Source organism: Heterodontus francisci, chromosome 47 (genome assembly GCF_036365525.1).
Source record: "Heterodontus francisci isolate sHetFra1 chromosome 47, sHetFra1.hap1, whole genome shotgun sequence".
NCBI lineage: Eukaryota > Metazoa > Chordata > Chondrichthyes > Heterodontiformes > Heterodontidae > Heterodontus > Heterodontus francisci.
The window spans coordinates 2,930,077-2,951,918 of record NC_090417.1 but is presented as its reverse complement, the minus strand read 5'-3'; the positions used below and the strand labels follow the sequence as shown (position 1 = coordinate 2,951,918).

Here is a 21,842-nt window from a genome sequence, read left to right as displayed (position 1 = left end):
CGGATCTGAACACCTCACTACAGAACAAGCACCAGGGAGGCTGCCTACACAGACTGTGCCAGTCATGGCTCAGTGGGACCTCTCTCTCGCATCTGCGCAACGTCACAAGTTTAAGTCCCACTCCAGACCTGAGCCAACATTCCAGTGCAGTGCTGTCAGAGGGATCAGTGCTGAGGGAGCTGAGCTCCGCACTGCACTGCCGGAGGGGTCAGTGCTGAGGGAGCTGAGCTCCGCACTGCCGGAGGGGTAAGTTATCAGACGAGGTATTTAAACCAAGGTTCCATCTGCCCTCTCATATCCCTAACAACTTCAGTTGGGCAGGAGTGACAGGAGAATGAATTAATTTGCAATCCATTAAATAAAGAAACTTTCGAATGTCAGATTTAAGATGAATGGCCTTGGTGCAGGGGGCAGTGTTATTTTGACCAGAGTGTGAAAACAGGCACCAAATAGATGCTGTGCTAATATTGAGGACCAAATGAACTCAATGGGACCAATAGCCTCCTTCTGTGATGTCCATGTATTTTTGGTAATTGTTTCCAAGTATGCTTCTCCCTTTATCCAATGACGGGAGTTATAATTGAGCGTATATTAACAGTGATGTTCCTGATCAGGACAAGGGACAATGAGATATTCCTTTCCTCTCTCACCTTCCTCATAGTGTTAGGTCCCAGTTCCGCGGATCCTGCAGAGATGCTCACCTCCGTCTCGAGTCCAAGCCTAAAGCAGGGAGAGTCAGTCCGGGTCCCAGTTTATAGCTGCCACACTCTAGCTATTTCGCACAAGGCTAAGATTCTTACAGAATGCTGACAGAGGAATAGTTTGATGGATCTAGGACATAGACGGTTAAATATATTTCACACAGAAAACAGCAGACAAACATTCTAACTGCAATAGCCCAAGGAATCGGAATCATTCTCAGTAAAACAAATTTCTCCATTTTTATTTTTTTTTAAAAAACATGCAATACAAAATCTTTAAATAATGTATTAATACATCAATCAGCAAAAAACAAATATCTTAGAACATTCAAAATATTAGAATAAATATTTTAGCATAAAAGGAATGCTTAAATACTTCAACTGTTTTAAAAACAGGTTGTACATATGAAAGTGTACACTGCAGAGAGTCAGACTGTGAAGGTGCCATTGATGTACATGCACACTTTCTGACACTCACAGAGGTACAGATTGTCTCAGGCATATGTCCAGATATATGGGCTCAACTGTCACACAGTCACAGACACTCCTACATACAGACGTGCAAGCTCACTGTCTCAGAGTTGATGGAGAAAGCTCTCCACAGGGCGCGGGGAGCCGTGCATCTTCACTCAGCTCATGTTTCGCCGAGTTGCAAACAAAAACTCCAACTTTGCAGCCGTGCTCCTCATTTCGTAATCTTCCTCCAAAATATTCCACTCGGGCGCAAGTAACAGTGACATAGGGGTGGATTGGGGATGTCCAGCCCAAGTGCAAGTCAGTTAGATTCAGACCCGCACACGCAGACCGATATGTGCACACATGCAGATACACACACAGACCCTCACAGGTAATAGTTTCACCTTGGACGAATGAGGGGTTGATATTCCCACCAGCTCCTGGACCCAGTGAAGTGTGACTGGGACTGTTATTGAAGGAGGAAATCTGAACCTTCAACCATAAATTGGCCTCTTTGACAGAACACCTGCACACTACCCAGTCACAAAAAGCCAAGTGAATGCGGCAAGTCAGTTAATTCACATTATTCCTGGAGCAAGTAAGCTTTATAAAAGGCGCTGAGTCGCTCATCATTGAGAAATGCAAGAGGAGCGCTGAGGCAGCAGCAAAAGCATTGAAGAGATGTGCAGTCAGCAAGAGGCAAGTTAAAAACAATGCACAGGCTACAGAAGGAAGAGAGTGAGGAATTAGCCTGGTACCAGACCGGGCATGGGTGAAACTCTTCTGACAGGCACAGTTTGACCACCCAATAAAACAGCGATTAAAACTATCAGGTTAAAAAAAAAACACTTAAAAACAGGCGCGGTGTCTTCCATTGTGAAATGATGCAAAAAAGAATGGGAGGGGAGGAAGAAAACAGCAGAGGTTTTGAAGAGACCGGTCTGACCCTTGACCTCGGGAGTCGGCATGACCCTTGCCCTTAAGGCAGGATTGGCCACAGTTCCTGCCGGGACAGAATCAGCTCAAACAGATAAAAATTGCTCAAAAGGCATCCAACGGTCATCAACAGGACTAAGGTACTGGAATATAAATCCTTCACCAGCAGTAACACGCTGTCCAATGAACCAATGGTAAGTGGTCCTCACTGAGCAACAACATGTATTGCCCTCTCAGTAAGCCAGGGTCAGGGGAGGGGGGAAGGGTTGCTGGAGTGTGACACCTGATGCCCGTTGGTCAGCTTTCGCCAGGGGTTAAAAGTTGCTCATTCAGTTTTGGGCTGTTGGTCTTCAGGCCTTGGTCATGAGATTGTGAATCCAGTCCAGGTAGTTTGCGACGTTGGTGTAGACTCCCGGTATTCCTGGCTTCCCACAGCCAATTCCCCAGCTGATGATCCCTTGCAGGCTCATGTGTCCCTTCGTCTGGCAGACCAACGGGCCTCCCGAGTCTCCCTGTATGGTGGCAACAAATTGGAGCTGGGGTCAGGGTACATGGTGAGGCAGGGATTTTCCTGGGATCAAAGCACGGTAAAGGTCTGGGGTGCGGTGGGCTGGGCTGGGGCCCACAGGAGCAGTAGTGAATCCCACCTCTCTCCAAACCACTATGGAGGCCAATTACACAATCCTAGTCCCGGCCCAGCTGAAAGCAGCCAATGTCGCATAGACCAGGAACAAAGTTCACCCGAACAGCCTTCAGCACCTCAAGGGGAGGTATCCCACCCAGTTTACTCCTCACTCTGTCACTCCTCACCTCCGAACCTCACCAGTCCTCTCCCCCACCCCCCCAAACCCAGAACCCTCCTCACCCTCTTACTTTGGCAAAGTCTTCACACTCTGTCTCCCTGGGCTGTGAACACACATGCTAAACTCTGTCCTTCTCGCCTGTGCTGTGTGGAGGGCTACGGGGAAAGAGTGGAGTTGAACTAACCAGATGTCTCCCTCTAGGAGCCGGCTCAGCCACGATGGGCCGAATGGACTCCTTCTGTGCTGTAAGATTACAAGCCTCAGAATAGGAAGCAGATTTGGATTGGAGTACAAGACTCCTTCCACCCAGATTTCTTCCAGTATTTTATGGAGAGGTCCATCAGATAGAGACTGCCTGCGGATAGAGGCTCCCACACCTCAGGCTTTCCCATCCGAAAGGCGGGAGAGATTCAGGGCTGTCGAGTACGAGCCATTGGCTGTGTGCCTGCTGAAAGGCCAGGGCTCAGCCTGGGCGTCAAATTGCTATTCCAGCTGATATTCACTCACCTTGCAAGCGTCGTCTGTGCCCCGAGTGTCCCCTGCGCAGATCATGTTCTCCGTGACTGTCCGGTTGTGTAGGTGAGCCGAGGTGCAGCGGTTAGACGGGAAGAGACGGACATTTCCTTCCTTCAGCCGCACGGAGTAGAATGCAGAGTCTGTGGAGGTTAGAGGTTAGAGGTCATCATCAGGAAATCTTACCAGGCCCATTTAAATCCACTCTTCTGGTGAGATAAACTCATTAAAAAAAAAGTGAGGACTTACGTTCCTCTTCCCTGCCGTATCCAGAGATCTCGCACTCGGTCCAGTCAGCAAGTCGCTGTCCCTTCTGCGGCAGACATACTGTGCGCACGTGACGTGTCATCTTGGCGCATTGACCAGACTTCGACTGTAGTTTGATTAGAGCTGGCGGAGGAAACGCAGAAGGGCAGGTTAAGCAGAGGTCAAGGCCATGCACTCTGCCTCTCAAAATGTTCCTACTGATCTCAGTCCCTGTACCACTGCCCAGCAACCTCAGCCCTGACATTGCACTCATTACGTACACATGTATAGCGAATGACAGACAGGTGCATCCGGCCTGTCCCACACCCAGCTGATACCCTCCTCGCTCTCCTCCAATCTAACTGTGCCCTGTATGGCTCAGGACCATCCCCAAGAGTGTGTCACCCAATCGCCTTTGGGGCAGGGCCTATGCTTTCAACCTCAGGATCAGAAGATGTTCACTGGCCAGACTCTGCAGCTGGTGTAGAGAGAGAAGGCCAAGTCCCAGTCTGGGGCAAAATGTTTTCCAGAGAGAGAGACTTTAATGGAGAGATGAAATCAGAGTCGTACCAATGTCATGATTGTAAGTGTCTTCATCAAAGTCCTTGTGTATGAAATACTTTTCCACTTCCAGGGCCTGGTCGTCAGGAGATGTCTCCTTCCGGAATGTTCTCCCCATGATCACTTGAATCTCGTGCGTTTTGAACCTGTTTGAGACACAGGGCAATACATTTAATGTGCTGAACAAATTAATCCCTGTCAAACAGCACTGGGATTCTTAGAGCTACTGCAGAATGGGTGGTGGTGGAGGGAAATTGGGGACAATCTCCGCGGCGACTGTAACTATGGGGACAGACTAGCGTGGACTTGGCCAGATTTGTGGGGGTTCTGTGATTGCCTCCACGGTGCCTCAGGGACCCTCTCACCAGCACTGGTGGTGATGAGGAGTGGAATGGCCATTTTGATTGCCCCATCTGCCCTCTCAGGTGGACGTAAGAGATCCCAAGGCACTATTTCGAAGAAGAATGGGAGGAGTTCTCCCCAGTCTCCTGGCCAACATTTATCCCTCAAATCAACATCACATTGCTGTTTGTGGGAGCTTGCTGTGCACAAATTGCCTGCTGTGTTTCCTACGTTACAACAGTGACTACACTTCAGAAATACTTCATTGACTGTAAAGTGCTGTAGGATGTCCTGAGGTTTCGAAGGGCACTACATAAATAAATACATACAAGTTTTTTTAAAAATGCACTAATTCTTTTTGTTCCATCTTGGTGAAGTGTCTTGGGTCGTATCCCTAACTTAAAAGGTCCTAAATCAATGCTTGGATTTATCTCGTCTCCTCTCTTGCACAAGGGGCCTTGGCTGACGCCTCTCACTGACACCAGGCCTTCAGGTCTCTCACCTGTCGTAGAAGCAGTGAGCTGCTGTCAGGACCCAGCAGGATCCGATCAGGCTCCCTCCACACAGGAAGGCATAATCCTTCTGCCTCCGATGATAGATGAAAATGGCCGCCTGCCAGGGGTGAGAGGTGATATGGCTGGTTGACCCACCCAGGATCCGGTACTGCTGGGCTCTGGGTTGTCTCTTCCCACACATCCCTGCACCAGACACAGGCAGAAAGAAAAATTATCATGCAAATGGGCAACACCTGTAAATCCACACAAGTAATTTCTCTCCTCTGTTGAAGGCAGAGTATGGGTGTCCACATGTGTATGTGTCTGTGCTTCTGCACGTGCAAGTATTTGAGTGCACGTGTGTATATCTGCGTTTGTGAGTGCGCGTTTGTCTCTGCATGTGTCTGCATTTGTGAACACTTGTGTGCTTGTGTGCCCACGCGCCCAGCCACTGAATTTTGGAATTCTCACCAGTTGCGATGCATTGCTGAATGTTGCAGTATTCCCAAGTGATTTTTCTTCCTTTCCGAATATAGCACCAGGGTTTGGAATCTCCATCCGGATTCCTGGAATGACAAGACGTTGTGTGAGTGTGTTAGTGAACAGTCACAATGGTGAGGTGCAGTGTCCTAACTGAGGAAAAGGAAACCCAGCACGGGCCAGTCAATGACAGGAGGATCAAATAGACCAACAAGTGCCATTTCTCCAGCAAGAAACCAAAGGATAATCATCACGGAGAGGAAAGTTTGACAGTTTTCTGGGAATTATACCTGCAGTAACTGTGGCTGCCCAGCCCCAGTTGATGGGCATTGGGGACCCAAGCATTAGACAGCTTGTTACGGACGGCCTCGGAATCCCAGTTGAGACAGCGGCTCCCTGACTGAGAGTAGCTCCTGGTTCCGCGATAATCTGCCCCGGTTTTGGTATAGCACTCAGAGCTGAAACCTGCCAACAAACAGAAGCCTAGTTAATTTACACTCATTGCTGTACCGGTCCCACATGCTCCTGTACTGAATCTTTAAGTCACCTCCTCTATACTTCACTGAGCAGCAAGGCTGAGGTCAGTGGCGAGGCTTTTAATTCCACTGGGAGCAGTGCGGAGAGCTCCAGTGTCCTGGTGAGACATGGGTCCAGACTCAGTGGTGAAGCCTTGGTGGTGGAATAGCATGTCCTGGTGTTAGTGGAGCTGTAACCAGTGAAGCTCCATGACGAGGGGTCACTGGGGGCAATAGAGAGAGAGAGTGGGACCTCGGGGAGGCCAATAAAGGGGCGAGGGGTACTTTGGCATCAGTGGAAAATGCAGAGAGCTCTCTCTGTGCCCAACGGGTGGCGATTGCTTTCAGAGACGCAACGAGGGGACTTACTGTTTGAGCAGGGGGAAAGGCTGCACTTGTCCCAAGTCAGGATGTGGCCATTGTAGATGTGGCACCAGGGAACTGTGTCATTATCAGGATTCCTGCAAGACAGAAAGAGATACACACACATTAACACTCCCAGAGAAAAAATGGGGAGAAAGCAGACACACTGAACCAGTGACCTCGATGCCTGACTCTCATCATGCTAGAATTCCCCCTCTTCTTCAAAATGCTGCAAGGGGGTTTGCAGACCATTAATGGCCACTTTGGTGAATTGGGACTGCTGGCTTTAGAACAAGACTGCCAGCAACAGTTGGTAGGAGAGCTAGCTAGTTAACAGACATCAGCTGTGGCCTAGTGGGTTAGCACTGTCACCTCAGAGCCAGAGACTCGAGCACAAAATCTAGCCTGATACTCCAGTATCGAGGGAGTACTGCAGTGTCTTTCGGACAAGACGTTACACCATCTACCCTCTCATGGTGGATGTAAAGGATCTCATGGTGGTATTTTAAAGAGGAGCAGGGGAGTTCTCCACAATGTCCTGACCAATATGTATGCCTCAATCAACATCAATAAAAATAGATGATCTGCTCATTACCACATGTGTTTGTGGGAGCTTACCAAGTGCAAATTAGTTGCTGCATTTCCTACAACAGTGGCAGCACTTCAAAAAGCACTTGATTGGCCGTAAAGCACTCTGGGATGTCCTGAGGTTGCGAAAGGTGCTATAGAAATGCAAATCAGTCTTTCTTTGATTGTGGCCTACCTGCAGAAATTGTGATTGCCCAGCCCCATCTGTTGGGCATCCGGCCTGCGGCCATTGTAGCGAGTGCGGGCGACCACAGTTGCATTCCAGTTCAGGCACTCCCTCCCAGAGTGGGTTAGGCTCCAGGTCCCTCGATATCCCATCCCTCGGCCCCGGTAACACTGCTCCCTGGTGTCTGCAATGCAAGAAACGGGGAGTCAGAGCAGAGAGTGGGGGTGCAGAGAGCGCCTGCAAAGAGCTAGTCGATTTCACTTACCGAACTCACACAACTGCCCACTGTATCCTGCTGGGCACTGGCATATATGGTGATGAGAGTAAGTGGCCTGACGACACCTCCCACCATTGTAGCACTTGTTACGGACACAATCTGTGTGAGAGAGAAAATGCACTGCCATCAGTCGCAGTCTCCACATATGGCAATCATACCGCAGCAACATTGACAGGGCTGCCTTTGAAAATCAATTGCATGTGACTGCTTCCCGGCTTTAGTTAAACAATTCCTGGCCTGTAAGCCATTATATCCTCTGCAGTTGGCAACCTGAAGCTGGGTGCAATCTGTACAGCCTCTGTTGTCGAGTACTTTGGGCAGGGCTGAGAGAGTTGCTACTCGGAGTACAAGAAGGCAACACAGTGGTGCAGTGGTTAGCACCGCAGCCTCACAGCTCCAGCGACCCGGGTTCGATTCTGGGTACTGCCTGTGTGGAGTTTGCAACTTCTCCCTGTGACTGTGTGGGTTTCCGCCGGGTGCTCCGGTTTCCTCCCACAAGCCAAAGACTTGCAGGTTGATAGGTAAATTGGCCATTGTAAATTGCCCCTAGTGTAGGTAGGTAGTAGGGGAATTGAGGGAAGGTGGGGATGTGAGAGGGTAATGGGATTAATGTATAAATGGGTGGTTGATGGTCAGCACAGACTCAGTGGGCCAAAGGGCCTGTTTCAATGCGGTATCTCTAAATAAAAGGTTGGGGTTCACTGGATGATGGGGCGGGCTGCGTCGGGTTGCCAGGCAGAATAGCAGAGGGTTTGAAGAGAGGTTGGAGAAAGATGGGACAGCCTAGAATGGAGCACGGCATTGAATCCCCAGACACGAAGGAGTTAAAGCTTGACTGCAGGACATGGCAGCGCAAAGGGGCTGCAGGATGGGGGACAAGTCCAGTCGTGTCAACAAGGAGCTCCCCTTCACGCAGAGTGCTCGATACCTGGACTGGGCTAAAAAGAGGGGCCTCGTTCCGAAGGCCAGTAGATGTTGAGATGGGTGGTGAGGGGAAAATCAGAGGTTCCTAGTAGGGGTGGGTTAGAGGGGCTGAATGGCCTCCCTGTCTTTGTGGTGTTGGTTTAAGGAGTGAGAATTACGCTTTCTCTTATTAATAGAGTTTATGGGCAGGCTTGAAGTGCCTCAACAATTCTAAATCCCCATGAAACAAAATGACAAAAGCAATGCTCGTCCTGAGAGGCTAGTCTGGTTTCACGCACACACACCTCGCACGGGTACGCTGTGGCAGTGAATTCTCGAGTGGTCACAGCGACAGTACTTGATCAGTCGTCCCTCGGTCTGTAGCCACGTCTCACCCTGCAGGTGAATCTCAGAGCCAGCAGAGTTCACGCAGTATCCTAAGACAGTCAAAAACATCACGTGTCAATACGGAGCAAAAGGCTGAGCTGCCAGCACAGACTGCGAGCTTCCAGGTAGGTTAGGATCAGTCCCACACTGTGACTGGAAGTAGTTAACCTCAACAATATCAGAATTGCACACAGTGAAAATGTAACAGCACTAAGCACCATAAAAGGAGAAGCAACAAAACCTGCAATTTTATAGCACATTTTAACAAGGTAAGACATCCCAAGGCAGTTCATTGGAATGCATTAAGAACAAGAGGAGGCCATTCAGCCCCTTGAGCCTGTTCCACCATTCAATGAGATCATGGCTGATCTGTGACCTATCTCCATATAGCCGACTTTGCCCCATATCCCTTAATACCTTTGATTAACAAAAATCTATCAATCATTCTCAGATTTAAAATTCACAATTGATTGAGCCTCAACTGCCATTTGCAGAAGAGAGTCCCAAACTTCTACCACCCTTTGTGGGTTTGCTAATTTCATTTCTGAAAGATTTGGCTTTAATTTTTAAGGCATTGTCCCCAGTTCTAATCAATCTGTCAGAGGGGCCGTACTGGGGGAGCCCCGCACTGTCAGAGGGGCCGTACTGGGGGAGCCCCGCACTGTCAGAGGGGCCGTACTGTCAAGAAGTTAAAACTTCAGTTAACTGCCTCAGTAACTCAGACAGTTGAAAAGCATCGAAGTTCTCCCAGGATCCTGGCCAGCATTCCTTCCACATCCACCACCACCACAAACCCATCGACTGATCCTCACTCTCACTAGTGGTAGTGGGAACTTGCTGTGAGCAGAATGGTTCCCAAGCTGTGCCCACTATCAATCAGTCACCACAGTTCAGAGTAACTGAGGCGTTGACTGTCTGGGAACTTTGATTAAATGGTTTGTGATTGCGGGGCATTTTTCACTAACCAGCAGTTTCAGCACTTAGTTAGTGGGGGACATTCAGTCTGTGTTTTCAGATTGGGTATGGGGCAACTTCAGCTCTTGCTGTTGTAGCATTATGGACGAAGGTCTCCACAACTGCGGCCAGCACTTAGCAACAGGCGGCATAGCTGCTTGACACAACTGGTGTGAGCTGGTAATCCCGTTATCAGGAAGGTTCAGCTGGAAACAGAGCACGTGCAGGCTAGGGTGGCTCAGGCCCAGCACTGAACACAACAAAACAAAAACAACACACACACACACACTATCTCACAAAAACACACAAACACACTGGTATCAGGGATCATTCAGTACCAATATGTCGGCCTCTGCCTAGAGGGGCACTCACCTCGAGTTGTGTCTGACAGAGACAGAAAGAATCTTGACCCTCGTTTAAATCGCAGGTGCTGCTGCTGAAACAGAACAGTAGGTTATAGAATCAGAATCATACTGCACTGGAGGAGACCATTCGGCCCATCGTGCCTGTGCCAGCTCTTTGAAAGTGCTATCCAATTTAGTCTCACCTCCCCTGCCCTTTCCCCATTTCCCTCTGAATTTTTCCTTTTCAAGTATTATTCCAATTCCCTTCTATTACTCTTGAATCTGCTTCCACTGGCCTTTGATGTACAAATGGAACAGGCAGACGCTGCTTGAAAAATTTATTTACTGGGAAGAGGGGGAGAACACAAATTTAATAACAGAAAATGCTGGAAATACTCAGCAGGCCTGGCAGCACCTCTGGAAAGAGAAACAGAGTTAACTTTTCAGAGCGATAACCTTTCATCAGCACATAGGGATCAGTGTCTAACGGAAACCTTTCCCCAACAAGGGTTAGTTCTGTAGCTGCGGCTCCATCTAAAATTGATTGATTTGAACAGTGGCCAGCCCTCAGTGTGTGAGGTGCTGATACAGCACAGAGCGAGAGATGTGACAGGGAACAAAGATAGTTCCACATTTTCACCAGCTCTGTATCCGGACTCAGGACTGCTTCCCAGTTATACTTCTCTCTTTCAGCTCACTTCAGGATCAGATATTTTCAAAAATAAACTGAGTGTTTAAATAAAGTCCCTTGTGCCTGAGAGAGAGGGACGAGACAGAGACAGACAGAGCGAGACAGAAAAAGAGAGACACACACACGCGGAGAGAAAGACAGAGAGAAACAGAGGAGCACACACAAAGTCACAGAGAAAGACAGAGGTAGAGAGGCACACACACACACAGTGAGAGAAAGGAGTACACGCACATACACAGAAAGACAGACAGAGAGGGAGGGGCATACACACACACACACACACACACACACAGAAAGACAGACAGACAGAGTGAGGAGTACACACAGAAAGAGAGGGGCATACAGACAGGCAGATACAGAGAGATACAAAGAGGTGTACACACAAATAAACAGAGAGAGAGAGTGAACAAAAAGAGAGAAATGGAAGAGAGAGAAAAAGGAGCAGAGTATGAAGGTGAGACACTTACCTCCGATGCCACAGCGAGAGTGAGGAGCAGAGAGATAGTGGTGGGAATTCCCAACATAGTCATGTTCTTCCTTTATCCTGGTCCTTAAATCTTCTTCCTGCAAAACAACATTATGCCATGGCACTGTTTAGCATTAGTTGCTGGGCACGGGTTGCATTTCAGGCAGTGTGTCCATATCATAATTCACTCTAAAATAAAAACGTCTTCATCTCCCCTCTTTGTGTTGCCATTTTCTGTAATTCTGTGTCTTCTGGATATCAACCCTCCTGCTAGTGGAAACAGTTTCTCCTTACCTTCTCTATCAAAACCTTTCATGATTTTGAATGCCGCTATTAAATCTTCCCTTAACGCTCCCTGCCTCTATTAATAAAGCCAAGCAGCCTCTATACCTTTTTAAAAACAGCCTTCTCAACTTGTCCTGCCGCCTTCAAAAATTTGTGTGTGTGAATTTGGGGACTTTACGACGTGGGGATTTTGCATTCTTTTCGATGGGAATGGACTTCACTTGCTGCTGACCAATATTCGAACAGATTGAGGTGGGAGATCAGCATAAGGCGTCCATTCGAGGAAATTCTTGAGGTTTAGAAGTGTTTGGGCGAGAGCGGTGAAATTCCACACACAAGAAGTGACTGGACTGCGAATTGGAATAGAGTGCTGGATGAAGAGAGGGTTTATTTGGGGTCAGTGTTGTAGACTTTGGCTGTCGTCTGTACAATAACAGCCCACAATGCAGAGGGGATGTGAAAGTGTCAGACATGTAGTCATGAGTTTGATGTGGAATAGAGGTGGTCACGAGGGACTGCAGGGAAAAGTTGGGGGAGGGGTTCCCATTACACAGCATTTCATCTGAAATGGCTGTGAACAGTTGCTCACCATCACAGGTGCAGAGTTGACGTAATCCATCCTCCAATCTGTAACCAAAATGGCCCATTACCTGCCTGTAAATGCTCAGGCAAAATGACATTTGGCAAAATGACATCCCAGTTTGGGAAATCAGAGCAAAACTGTTGGTAACTCAGCACTAAATTGTCGATTTCATTCAAAGCCACAGGCCGATGTGGGAATGGAAAAATGTGCCAACACTGCAGTGCAAGTCTCATCGGAGGTTGGGCTGAGACACTGCAGAGGGAGCTTTACTTTGTATCTAACCTGTGCTGTACTTAGCCTGGGAGTGTTTGAGCAGAAAATTGTGGGCATCTATTCCAGAATGGTAGATTTGGAGCCAATCTATATGCACTTTTATAAGCATTTATTTATAGAGATACACATTACAAACACGTACCTCCGAACCCTACCATCACAGTTTCACTGTGACTATTTACAGGAGCACAAGTGAATCCCTAGTTAATGCCCGCCATCTACATATAGTTAATATACAATTAACAGTGGAATTAGTGAGCTTGGCACTGACCCACTGTGACTGAGTAAGCTCTCCTTGGGTTTTCTGTGGAAATAATGCAGATGCTGAGAGTCTACTCTCTGGGATTGGTATGCAGGTTTCAGGCAGCTGCAGCACATGTGGCTGCCCTCTCCTATGTACCATATCCAGCGGCCAGACCACATTCTGGGCCTGCTGGAGGTCTCCTGCTGTCTGAGTGGGGAGGCTCCGAGTTGCGGTTTAGACATTTCCTCAAACACTTCATCTCATCGGTTTATCTTTCGCTTTTTTTTTTGTCTCTAAACTTTAATTGCTTGCTGCTGGAGTACCGTAAAACTCAGTGTGTGAGGGACAGCTCAGTTTGGTAGCCTCGTGTGGCAAGAAGCAAAGCAATCAGATATTAAAAACCCCATTATTGCAGGTGATCAATTTCCATCAAATTCTTGTGAGCTGTTTTTGTAAGAAAGATATGCATTTATATAGCACCTTTCACAACCTCAGGGCATTCCAAAACACTACACTGCCAATGAAGTACTTTTTGAAGTGTAATCACTGTTGTAATGTGGGAAACTAATTTGTGCACAGTAAGATCCCATAAACAGCCTGGAAATAGTGACCAGACAATTTTTTTTAAAGAAAGTGATTGAGGGATAAACAGTGACACCAGAGAGAACTTTTATTCAAAATAGTGTCCTGGGATCTTTTACATCCAACTAAGAAGGTGGACTGGACATCAGCTTTACATCTCATCCAAAAGACAAAGCCTTTGACAGTGCAGCACTCCCTTGGTACTGGAGCATCAGCCAAAATTTTGTGCTCAAGTCTCTGGAGTGGAACTTAAACCCATGGCCTTCTGACCCCAAGGGAAGAGTGTTACCCACTGAGCCACAGCTAACACCCAACACTGTGATGGAAGTAGTGGCGAGTGACCTGGACTCAGTGTGGAGATTGTGAATGGTGCTGTCTGGTTTGGTACAGATAGCACACACTGAGGGTTATAGGAAGGACAAAGCAAGTTCTCGGTGAGTCATTGTCTAGCTCTTAACAACAGTATAAACACTGCTGAACACATGTGTGAGATGTGTGTGTCAACATAGGCCAGAAATAAAACATCGGAAAACACAATAGTATCCTGACCCACTGCATTAGCCAACGGAAGGGAGCAACACCCAAGAGAAATAAATTGGAGAGAGAGAGAGCGAGAGAGAGAGAGAAACTTGAATGGAGGTTCATCAGCAGGAGATTCCTGCTGCACAATCTGTTAAAAACCTCATCATTCAAGATGCTGCAAGTATTTCCAGATCCTAGGCTGCTGAGTCAGCAAGAAAGGTCGACACAAGTCAGCACCAGATGCAATAGGCAGTTTGTCCTGATCCCACCCAATGCCTAGAGATCAATACTAGGATGGTGGGGTCAGGTTTGTGAATACTCTGTGTACTCACCCGATACAGCTTAGCTCAGTTCTCCGGCCGGCCGTCTCTCTCTCTCTCTCTCTCTATCTCTCTATCTCTCTCTCCCCCACACACAGTCTGTATAAAGACTGGAAACAGCCTCTGCCTGTCTCTCTCTCTCCCCACTCACTGAATTCTCGCATTCCAAGCAGAGACCAGTCTGAGGCAATAACCGTTGTCTCCCTCTCACCAGTCTTCAAATTGAGATGGGTTGGGCTAGAGAAACAGCAGCAAACCTTCTGTGATTCTGGTCCACTGCCCAGTTTCTGGAATGCTTCACAGGCAGAATATAAAAAGGGAGACAGAGACAAAGAGCACAGAAAGTGCTTTCTCAATGGTAATGCAATCCTTTCTCTCATTGTGTGTATGTCTAATTGTTTTGCCCCAAATCTTTTGCCATCGCCCAATTTCAGGAGCAGAGAGTTCAGAGGCATCTATCCCACCTCCCCCCCCGCCCCCCCCCCCCCGCCTTTCACTGTGCTGGAATCAGCATCCATCAATTCATCTCCTGCTCAAACTGATTCTTTCCCAGGATTTTCAACCCCTTCTGTGCTGCCCTTTTCAGTGCTGTCACTGCTTCCTCTGAGGGTGCAGCATTCTCAACACCTTAGTCTCACTTCACCAAGACAACAGGCAGTGATATTTCCAAAATGAAAAAAAACAGAAGAAACAAATACCTTTGCAAACAACGGAAGCGTTACAGAATCAAACAGTTCTAATCAGAATCTTACAACACAGAAGGAGGCCCATCGGCCCATCATGCCTGTGCTGGCTCTTTGAAACAGCAGTCGTGTTTAGTCCTACATACAGGGCTACAGACAAATAGCTGGGGTAAGTTCCTCATCCTCAAGTACCTGTTCAACTCGCTTTAAAATTATTGATGGAATCAGCTTCCACCACCTTTTCAGGTAGAACATTCCAGATCCTGACAACTCCGAGTGAAAACATTTCTCCTCATCTCTCCGCTAGGTCTTTTGCCAATGATTTTGAATCTCTGACCTCTGGTTATTGACCCACTCGCCAGAGGGAATAGTTTTTCTCTGTCAACTCTAACAAAACCTCTAGTAGGTCACCTCTTCATCTGTTCCAATTCTTCCAACCTCTCCTCAAAACTGAATTCCCTCATCCGTGGCACCATCCTGGTAAACCTCCTCTGCACCCTTTCAAAAGCCTTTACATCTTTCCTGAAGTGTGGTGCCCAGAACTGTTCACAAAACTCCAGCTCAAGCCATACTCGTGATTTATAAAGTTCCAGCACAATCTCTTTGCTCTCTGTCTCCAGATGAAAATTTCCCTTTGGGTCCTTGATCCCTGGTACCATTCTAGTAAGTCTTTCCTGTACCTTCTGTAAGGTCTTGACATCCTTCCTCAACTGTGAATCGACACAATACCTCAGCAGAGGCTAAACTAGTGTTTTATCAAGTTTCAACACAGCGTCCTTGCTTTTGTACTCTACGACTATTTATAAAGCCAAGCATCCCATACACCATTTTTTTTTTCATAAAAAGCAGCCTTCTCAATTTGTCCTGCCACCTTCAAAAATTTGTGAACACAGTCCCAGGTCTCTGTTCCTGCACCCCCTTTAAAATGGTACCATTTAGTTCATATTGCTTTAGCATTTTTCTTAAAATTTCATTTGCCATGTATGTGCCCATTTCGTCAGTCTGTCCATATCCTCCTGAAGTCTGTCACTATCCTCCTCACTGTTTACTACAGTTCTGAGTTTCGTGTCATCTGCAAACTTTGAAAGTGTGCCCTGTATTCCCAAGCCCAGGTCATTATGTATCAAAAACAGCAGTGGTCTCAATACTGACCCCTGGGATACACCACGGTATACTTCCCTCCAGTCTGAAATAACTGCTCACCACTACTCTCTGCTTTCTGTCCCATTGGTTTTAGTTCAGATTCCAAGTTCTTTGTCCCCTGTCTCAGATCCTCTTTTACAATAACCAGATGAAAAGTTCAGTTGACCGAGTGATTAAAATCCCCCACTCCGGTTGCTAAGTAATAACTAATCTAGCTAACATTGCTGGAGCCCCAGCTGATTGAGAGACAATCGGGCCACACTGTTGTCTACAAGCTGTGCTCAAGGATAACTGGCTTCAGAGGAGCAGAGGTGGAGGCACTGCACAAACTCTCCAGGCACAGACTTCCCCTGCTGTGTGATTGCCTTCGAGATCTTCAACAACCTGGCCTCCACGCATCTCATTTATGTTGCGTCAGACAACATAAAACGCTTCTCATTACATCCCCTGCCTGGTGGCGAGGCCTGGACCTCCCTCAGAAACACAGGCCTGCACCACTCCTGCACTCTGATCGGGGAACAGTCAACAGGATAAATCTCTGGACAGGAGTGGGACAGCCAGCCCAGCCACTTAATCGTGCGATGCTTCACCGCAGAAACAGTTCAAGAGCATGAGGAAAGTTGGTCATTTCCTCACCCTGCCCCAAGCCAAGAGTCGGAAGAAAAAAGAAAATGTAGTGAAAAAGAAATGGCAGAGTCAAGAGTTTGCAGCTGCAGACTATTATCCCATAGTGGGTTTATAGACTGGGTACTTTCCACTCCCCAATCCATTCAATATAAACAGCAGCAGTAAGATCAGCGCAAAGGGAGACTTGAGCCAAGCTCAGCACAAAATTGGCCACATCCGAGAACCTTTCTCTTCAAGGGAACATTCCTGTGGAAGTCTGCTAAGGATTTTGGACCTCTGAACCTTGGAATATTCCTCAGTTCCAGGAAAAGCTGGGAAGGCTGCAAGAATTGTGTTTGCCAACATTTATTCCTCAACCAGCAACACTGGTAGTCATCACATTGTGGGATCTTGGTGTGTGCATATTGGCCATCACATTTCCTGCATTAAAACAGTGACTACACTTCAGAAAAGTACACTGTTGCAGTAAAACACTTTGGGCGTCCTGAGGTTGAGAAAAGGTGCTATAGAAATGCAAAACCTTCCTTCTTTCCAACTGTGAGTTGTCGATGTGTTACCTAGAGCGGTAGGAGGCTCGATTTGAGCATAGACACAGAGGAAAAGGAGGCCATTCAGCCCATTGCGTCGTGTTTGCTGAAAACCAGCACAGACCTGTCGGGCTGAATGTCCTGTTTCTGCACTGCAAACACTATGTAATTCTATGCACTGACATGACACAACACGCTCTCCTTCCTGATTCACCTCATCTAATCTCCAAGTTTTCCGCCTTTGGTGCCCAAGCCCTTTATCTGAGTGTCGGAATGTGGGCAGGATCCCTCTGGGTTGGGTCCCTTCATGGTTTCCTCTCACCTTCAATCACAAGTCCCAGCTATGAAGAGGAAGGTCCCAGAAGTGAGAGATTTAATATAAGGAGCAGGAATCGTCTGAAGCAGCCTATCCCTTTTTGACAATCACTGGGCGATGCACATCCACCCCATTTGCTTTCTGCACGTCTTGGAGGCAGGGCGTTTAAATCATAAACTCCTTGGACTGCAGAGAGTGCAGCCTCATCGCATGGCACACTGGCAGATCCCACACACCCTGGCATCAACCAGATACGGCCAGCAGACAGCAGTGAATCTCCTCCCTGCAAAGGCTCGGGAGACACTCAGCAGACTTTGGGGAACTGAAGGAGATTAACCCTTCCTGTACTGGAAAAGCACATTCAACTTTGAGCAGTAGCTCAACCTTCTCACCCCAACAGTAGCTTCGTATTGTTTTCATATTGAAAGCTGTGCCCCTCCACTGATAAAATGATAGAGATACAGAGACAAATATTTCTAGGTGCAGTTACACAGAATGCAACAGAAAAATAGAAAATAAATTCTGTTTCAAGCGCTGCATTCAAAATTCTTACTTTTTGAACAATTTTAACAAATGGGTAGTTTACCCTCCATCACCTGCTTGCCCGTCTCTCACTCTTTCTCTCTCTCTGTCTCCACTATCCTTCACATTCTATCTGAAACCATCCCATTCATCCTGTGTCATTCCAGCCTTGTAAAATTCACACAAATGCTGATTTCATACACTTCAGTTATCAGTCACAAGAACCTGTCACCCAGTTTCAATTCCTGCCTCTTGATCTTGCATTAACCCACTCTGCAGTCTCAATACTTCAATCCCCCCATCCCCCACATCAGAGACAGAACCTGCTGGACGGTGACGGGGCAAGGGGAGCAGATAGATCTGCAGAGAGTGAGAATCAGATGGGGGCAGAGAGCAGTGTAGGGAGGGGGCCAGGGAGCAGGGGTGGTCAATCGGAGAGGGAGGTAAATATGGATGGGGGTCAGAGTACCAGGGAGGAGGGTAAATCGAGAGATGCAGATGCATTGGAACACCACCACCTGCAAGTTCCCCTCCAAGCCACACACCATCCTGACTTGGAACTATATCACCGTTCCTTCACTGTCGCTGGGTCAAAATCCTGGAACTCCCTTTCTAACAGCACTGTGGGTGCACCTACCTCACATGGACTGCAGCAGTTCAGGAAGGCAGCTCACCACCACCTGCTCAAGGGCAATGAGGGATAGGCAATAAATGCTGGCATAGCCAGTGACACCCACATCCCACAAAGGAATAAAAAGAAAATAGGGCATGGGGGTCAGAGTGACAGGGAGGGGGTAAACAGCGGTTGGGAGACGGAGAGTCTCTCTCTCTCTCTCTCTCGCTCTGCTGGGCTGTCAGCTGCAGGTGAATGGGAAGCGGCTCCAGGGATACAGAATGTTCTGAGCCCCAGGTTCCAGCCGCTGGGAGCCGGAACCCCGGGAGCTGCTGGCCGGAGAATCGGGAGTGAAGGCTCGCCGTGTTACTCACCCAGTACCACCGATCGTCCTGGTTCTGTCCCTCTCGGATTCTGAGCCACTCCCGCTCCGCGGCTCCGGATTTAAATCCACCGCACCGGCCGGGGCGGAGCCCGGGGCTGATGTCATAACCCGGGGAATCTCGCAGGGGAAACCGCATCAAATCCAGACCCTGCAACAGTAGTCTGGCACTGGGAAAGGGAACCAGTCACTGGGAAAGGGAACCAGTCACTGGGAAAGGGAACCCGGCACTGTGAGAGAGAACCTGGCACTGGGAAAGGGAACCAGTCACTGGGAAAGGGAACCCGGCACTGTGAGAGGGAACCTGGCACTGGGAAAGGGAACCCGGCACTGTGAGAGGGAACCTGGCACTGTGAGAGAGAACCTGGCACTGGGAAAGGGAACCAGTCACTGGGAAAGGGAACCAGTCACTGGGAAAGGGAACCCGGCACTGTGAGAGAGAACCTGGCACTGGGAAAGGGAACCAGTCACTGGGAAAGGGAACCCGGCACTGTGAGAGGGAACCAGTCACTGGGAAAGGGAACCCGGCACTGTGAGAGGGAACCTGGCACTGGGAAAGGGAACCAGTCACTGGGAAAGGGAACCCGGCACTGTGAGAGAGAACCTGGCACTGGGAAAGGGAACCAGTCACTGGGAAAGGGAACCAGGCACTGTGAGAGGGAACCCGGCACTGTGAGAGGGAACCTGGCACTGGGAAAGGGAACCAGTCACTGGGAAAGGGAACCAGTCACTGGGAAAGGGAACCCGGCACTGTGAGAGAGAACCTGGCACTGGGAAAGGGAACCAGTCACTGGGAAAGGGAACCAGTCACTGGGAAAGGGAACCCGGCACTGTGAGAGAGAACCAGTCACTGGGAAAGGGAACCAGTCACTGGGAAAGGGAACCAGGCACTGGGAAAGGGAACCTGGCACTGGGAAAGGGAACCCGGCACTGTGAGAGAGAACCCGGCACTGAGAAAGGGAACCAGTCACTGGGAAAGGGAACCAGTCACTGGGAAAGGGAACCCGGCACTGTGAGAGAGAACCAGTCACTGGGAAAGGGAACCAGTCACTGGGAAAGGGAACCAGGCACTGGGAAAGGGAACCTGGCACTGGGAAAGGGAACCCGGCACTGTGAGAGAGAACCCGGCACTGAGAAAGGGAACCAGTCACTGGGAAAGGGAACCTGGTACTGTGAGAGAGAACCTGGCACAGGAAAGGAAACCTGGCACTGGGAAAGGGAACCCGGCACTGTGAGAGAGAACCTGGCACTGTGAAAGGGAACCAGTCACTGGGAAAGGGAACCTAGCACTGTGAAAGGGAACCAGGCACTGGGAAAGGGAACCTAGCACTGTGAAAGGGAACCAGTGACTGGGAAAGGGAACCAGGCACTGGGAAAGGGAACCCGGCACTGGGAAAGGGAACCCGGCACTGTGAGAGAGAACCTGGCACTGGGAAAGGGAACCAGTCACTGGGAAAGGGAACCAGTCACTGGGAAAGGGAACCTGGTACTGTGAGAGAGAACCTGGCACTGTGAGAGAGAACCTGGCACTGGGAAAGGAAACCTGGCACTGTGAAAGGGAACCAGGCACTGGGAAAGGGAACCTAGCACTGTGAAAGGGAACCAGTCACTGGGAAAGGGAACCAGGCACTGGGAAAGGAAACCTGGCACTGTGAGAGAGAACCTGGCACTGGGAAAGGGAACCTGGCACTGTGAGAGAGAACCTGGCACTGGGAAAGGGAACCTGGCACTGTGAGAGAGAACCTGGCAGTGGGAAAGGAAACCTGGCACTGGGAAAGGGAACCAGTCACTGGGAAAGGGAACCAGTCACTGGGAAAGGGAACCCGGCACTGTGAGAGAGAACCTGGCACTGGGAAAGGGAACCAGTCACTGGGAAAGGGAACCCGGCACTGTGAGAGAGAACCTGGCACTGGGAAAGGGAACCAGTCACTGGGAAAGGGAACCTGGTACTGTGAGAGAGAACCTGGCACTGTGAGAGAGAACCTGGCACTGGGAAAGGAAACCTGGCACTGTGAAAGGGAACCAGGCACTGGGAAAGGGAACCTAGCACTGTGAAAGGGAACCAGTGACTGGGAAAGGGAACCAGTCACTGGGAAAGGGAACCCGGCACTGGGAAAGGGAACCCGGCACTGTGAGAGAGAACCTGGCACTGGGAAAGGGAACCAGTCACTGGGAAAGGGAACCAGTCACTGGGAAAGGGAACCTGGTACTGTGAGAGAGAACCTGGCACTGTGAGAGAGAACCTGGCACTGGGAAAGGAAACCTGGCACTGTGAAAGGGAACCAGGCACTGGGAAAGGGAACCTAGCACTGTGAAAGGGAACCAGTCACTGGGAAAGGGAACCAGGCACTGGGAAAGGAAACCTGGCACTGTGAGAGAGAACCTGGCACTGGGAAAGGGAACCTGGCACTGTGAGAGAGAACCTGGCACTGGGAAAGGGAACCTGGCACTGTGAGAGAGAACCTGGCACTGGGAAAGGAAACCTGGCACTGGGAAAGGGAACCAGTCACTGGGAAAGGAAACCAGGCACTGGGAAAGAAAACCTGGCACTGGGAAAGGGAACCAGTCACTGGGAAAGGGAACCAGGCACTGGGAAAGGAAACCAGGCACTGGGAAAGGGAACCTGGCACTGTGAGAGGGAACCAGGCACTGGGAAAGGGAACCAGGCACTGGGAAAGGGAACCTGGCACTGTGAGAGAGAACCTGGCACTGGGCAAGGAAACCTGGCACTGGGAAAGGGAACCAGTCACTGGGAAAGGGAACCAGGCACTGGGAAAGGAAACCAGGCACTGGGAAAGGGAACCTGGCACCGTGAGAGGGAACCAGGCACTGGGAAAGGGAACCAGGCACTGTGACAGGGAACCAGGCACTGGGAAAGGGAACCAGGCACTGTGAGAGGGAACCAGGCACTGTGAGAGGGAACCTGGCACTGGGAAAGGGAACCTGGCACTGTGAGAGGGAACCTGGCACTGGGAAAGGGAACCAGTCACTGGGAAAGGGAACCAGGCACTGGGAAAGGGAACCCGGCACTGTG

The 21,842-nt window shown here is 49.2% G+C and overlaps 1 protein-coding gene across 3 annotated transcripts; it reads right to left on the bottom strand.

The window, feature by feature from the left end:
- Positions 1–915: 915 nt before the first annotated feature.
- On the bottom strand, positions 916–18,907 carry plat (plasminogen activator, tissue). Of its 3 annotated transcripts, none has more exons than XM_068023389.1 (14): positions 18,801–18,907; positions 11,188–11,284; positions 10,058–10,121; positions 8,650–8,781; positions 7,430–7,540; positions 7,174–7,348; positions 6,417–6,508; positions 5,823–5,997; positions 5,524–5,618; positions 5,061–5,256; positions 4,226–4,362; positions 3,659–3,799; positions 3,404–3,552; positions 916–2,605 (listed from the first exon to the last, which is right to left on the bottom strand). In XM_068023389.1, the coding sequence occupies exons 2-14, from the start codon at positions 11,248–11,250 to the stop codon at positions 2,444–2,446; spliced, it is 1,692 nt and encodes a 563-aa protein (XP_067879490.1). In that variant the 5' UTR covers positions 11,251–11,284; positions 18,801–18,907; the 3' UTR covers positions 916–2,443. The 3 variants fall into 3 exon arrangements, with proteins under 3 accessions (XP_067879490.1, XP_067879492.1, XP_067879491.1); XM_068023391.1 differs by having other exon boundaries at positions 10,058–10,118; XM_068023390.1 differs by lacking the exon at positions 18,801–18,907 and adding an exon at positions 14,008–14,119.
- Positions 18,908–21,842: the final 2,935 nt, after the last annotated feature.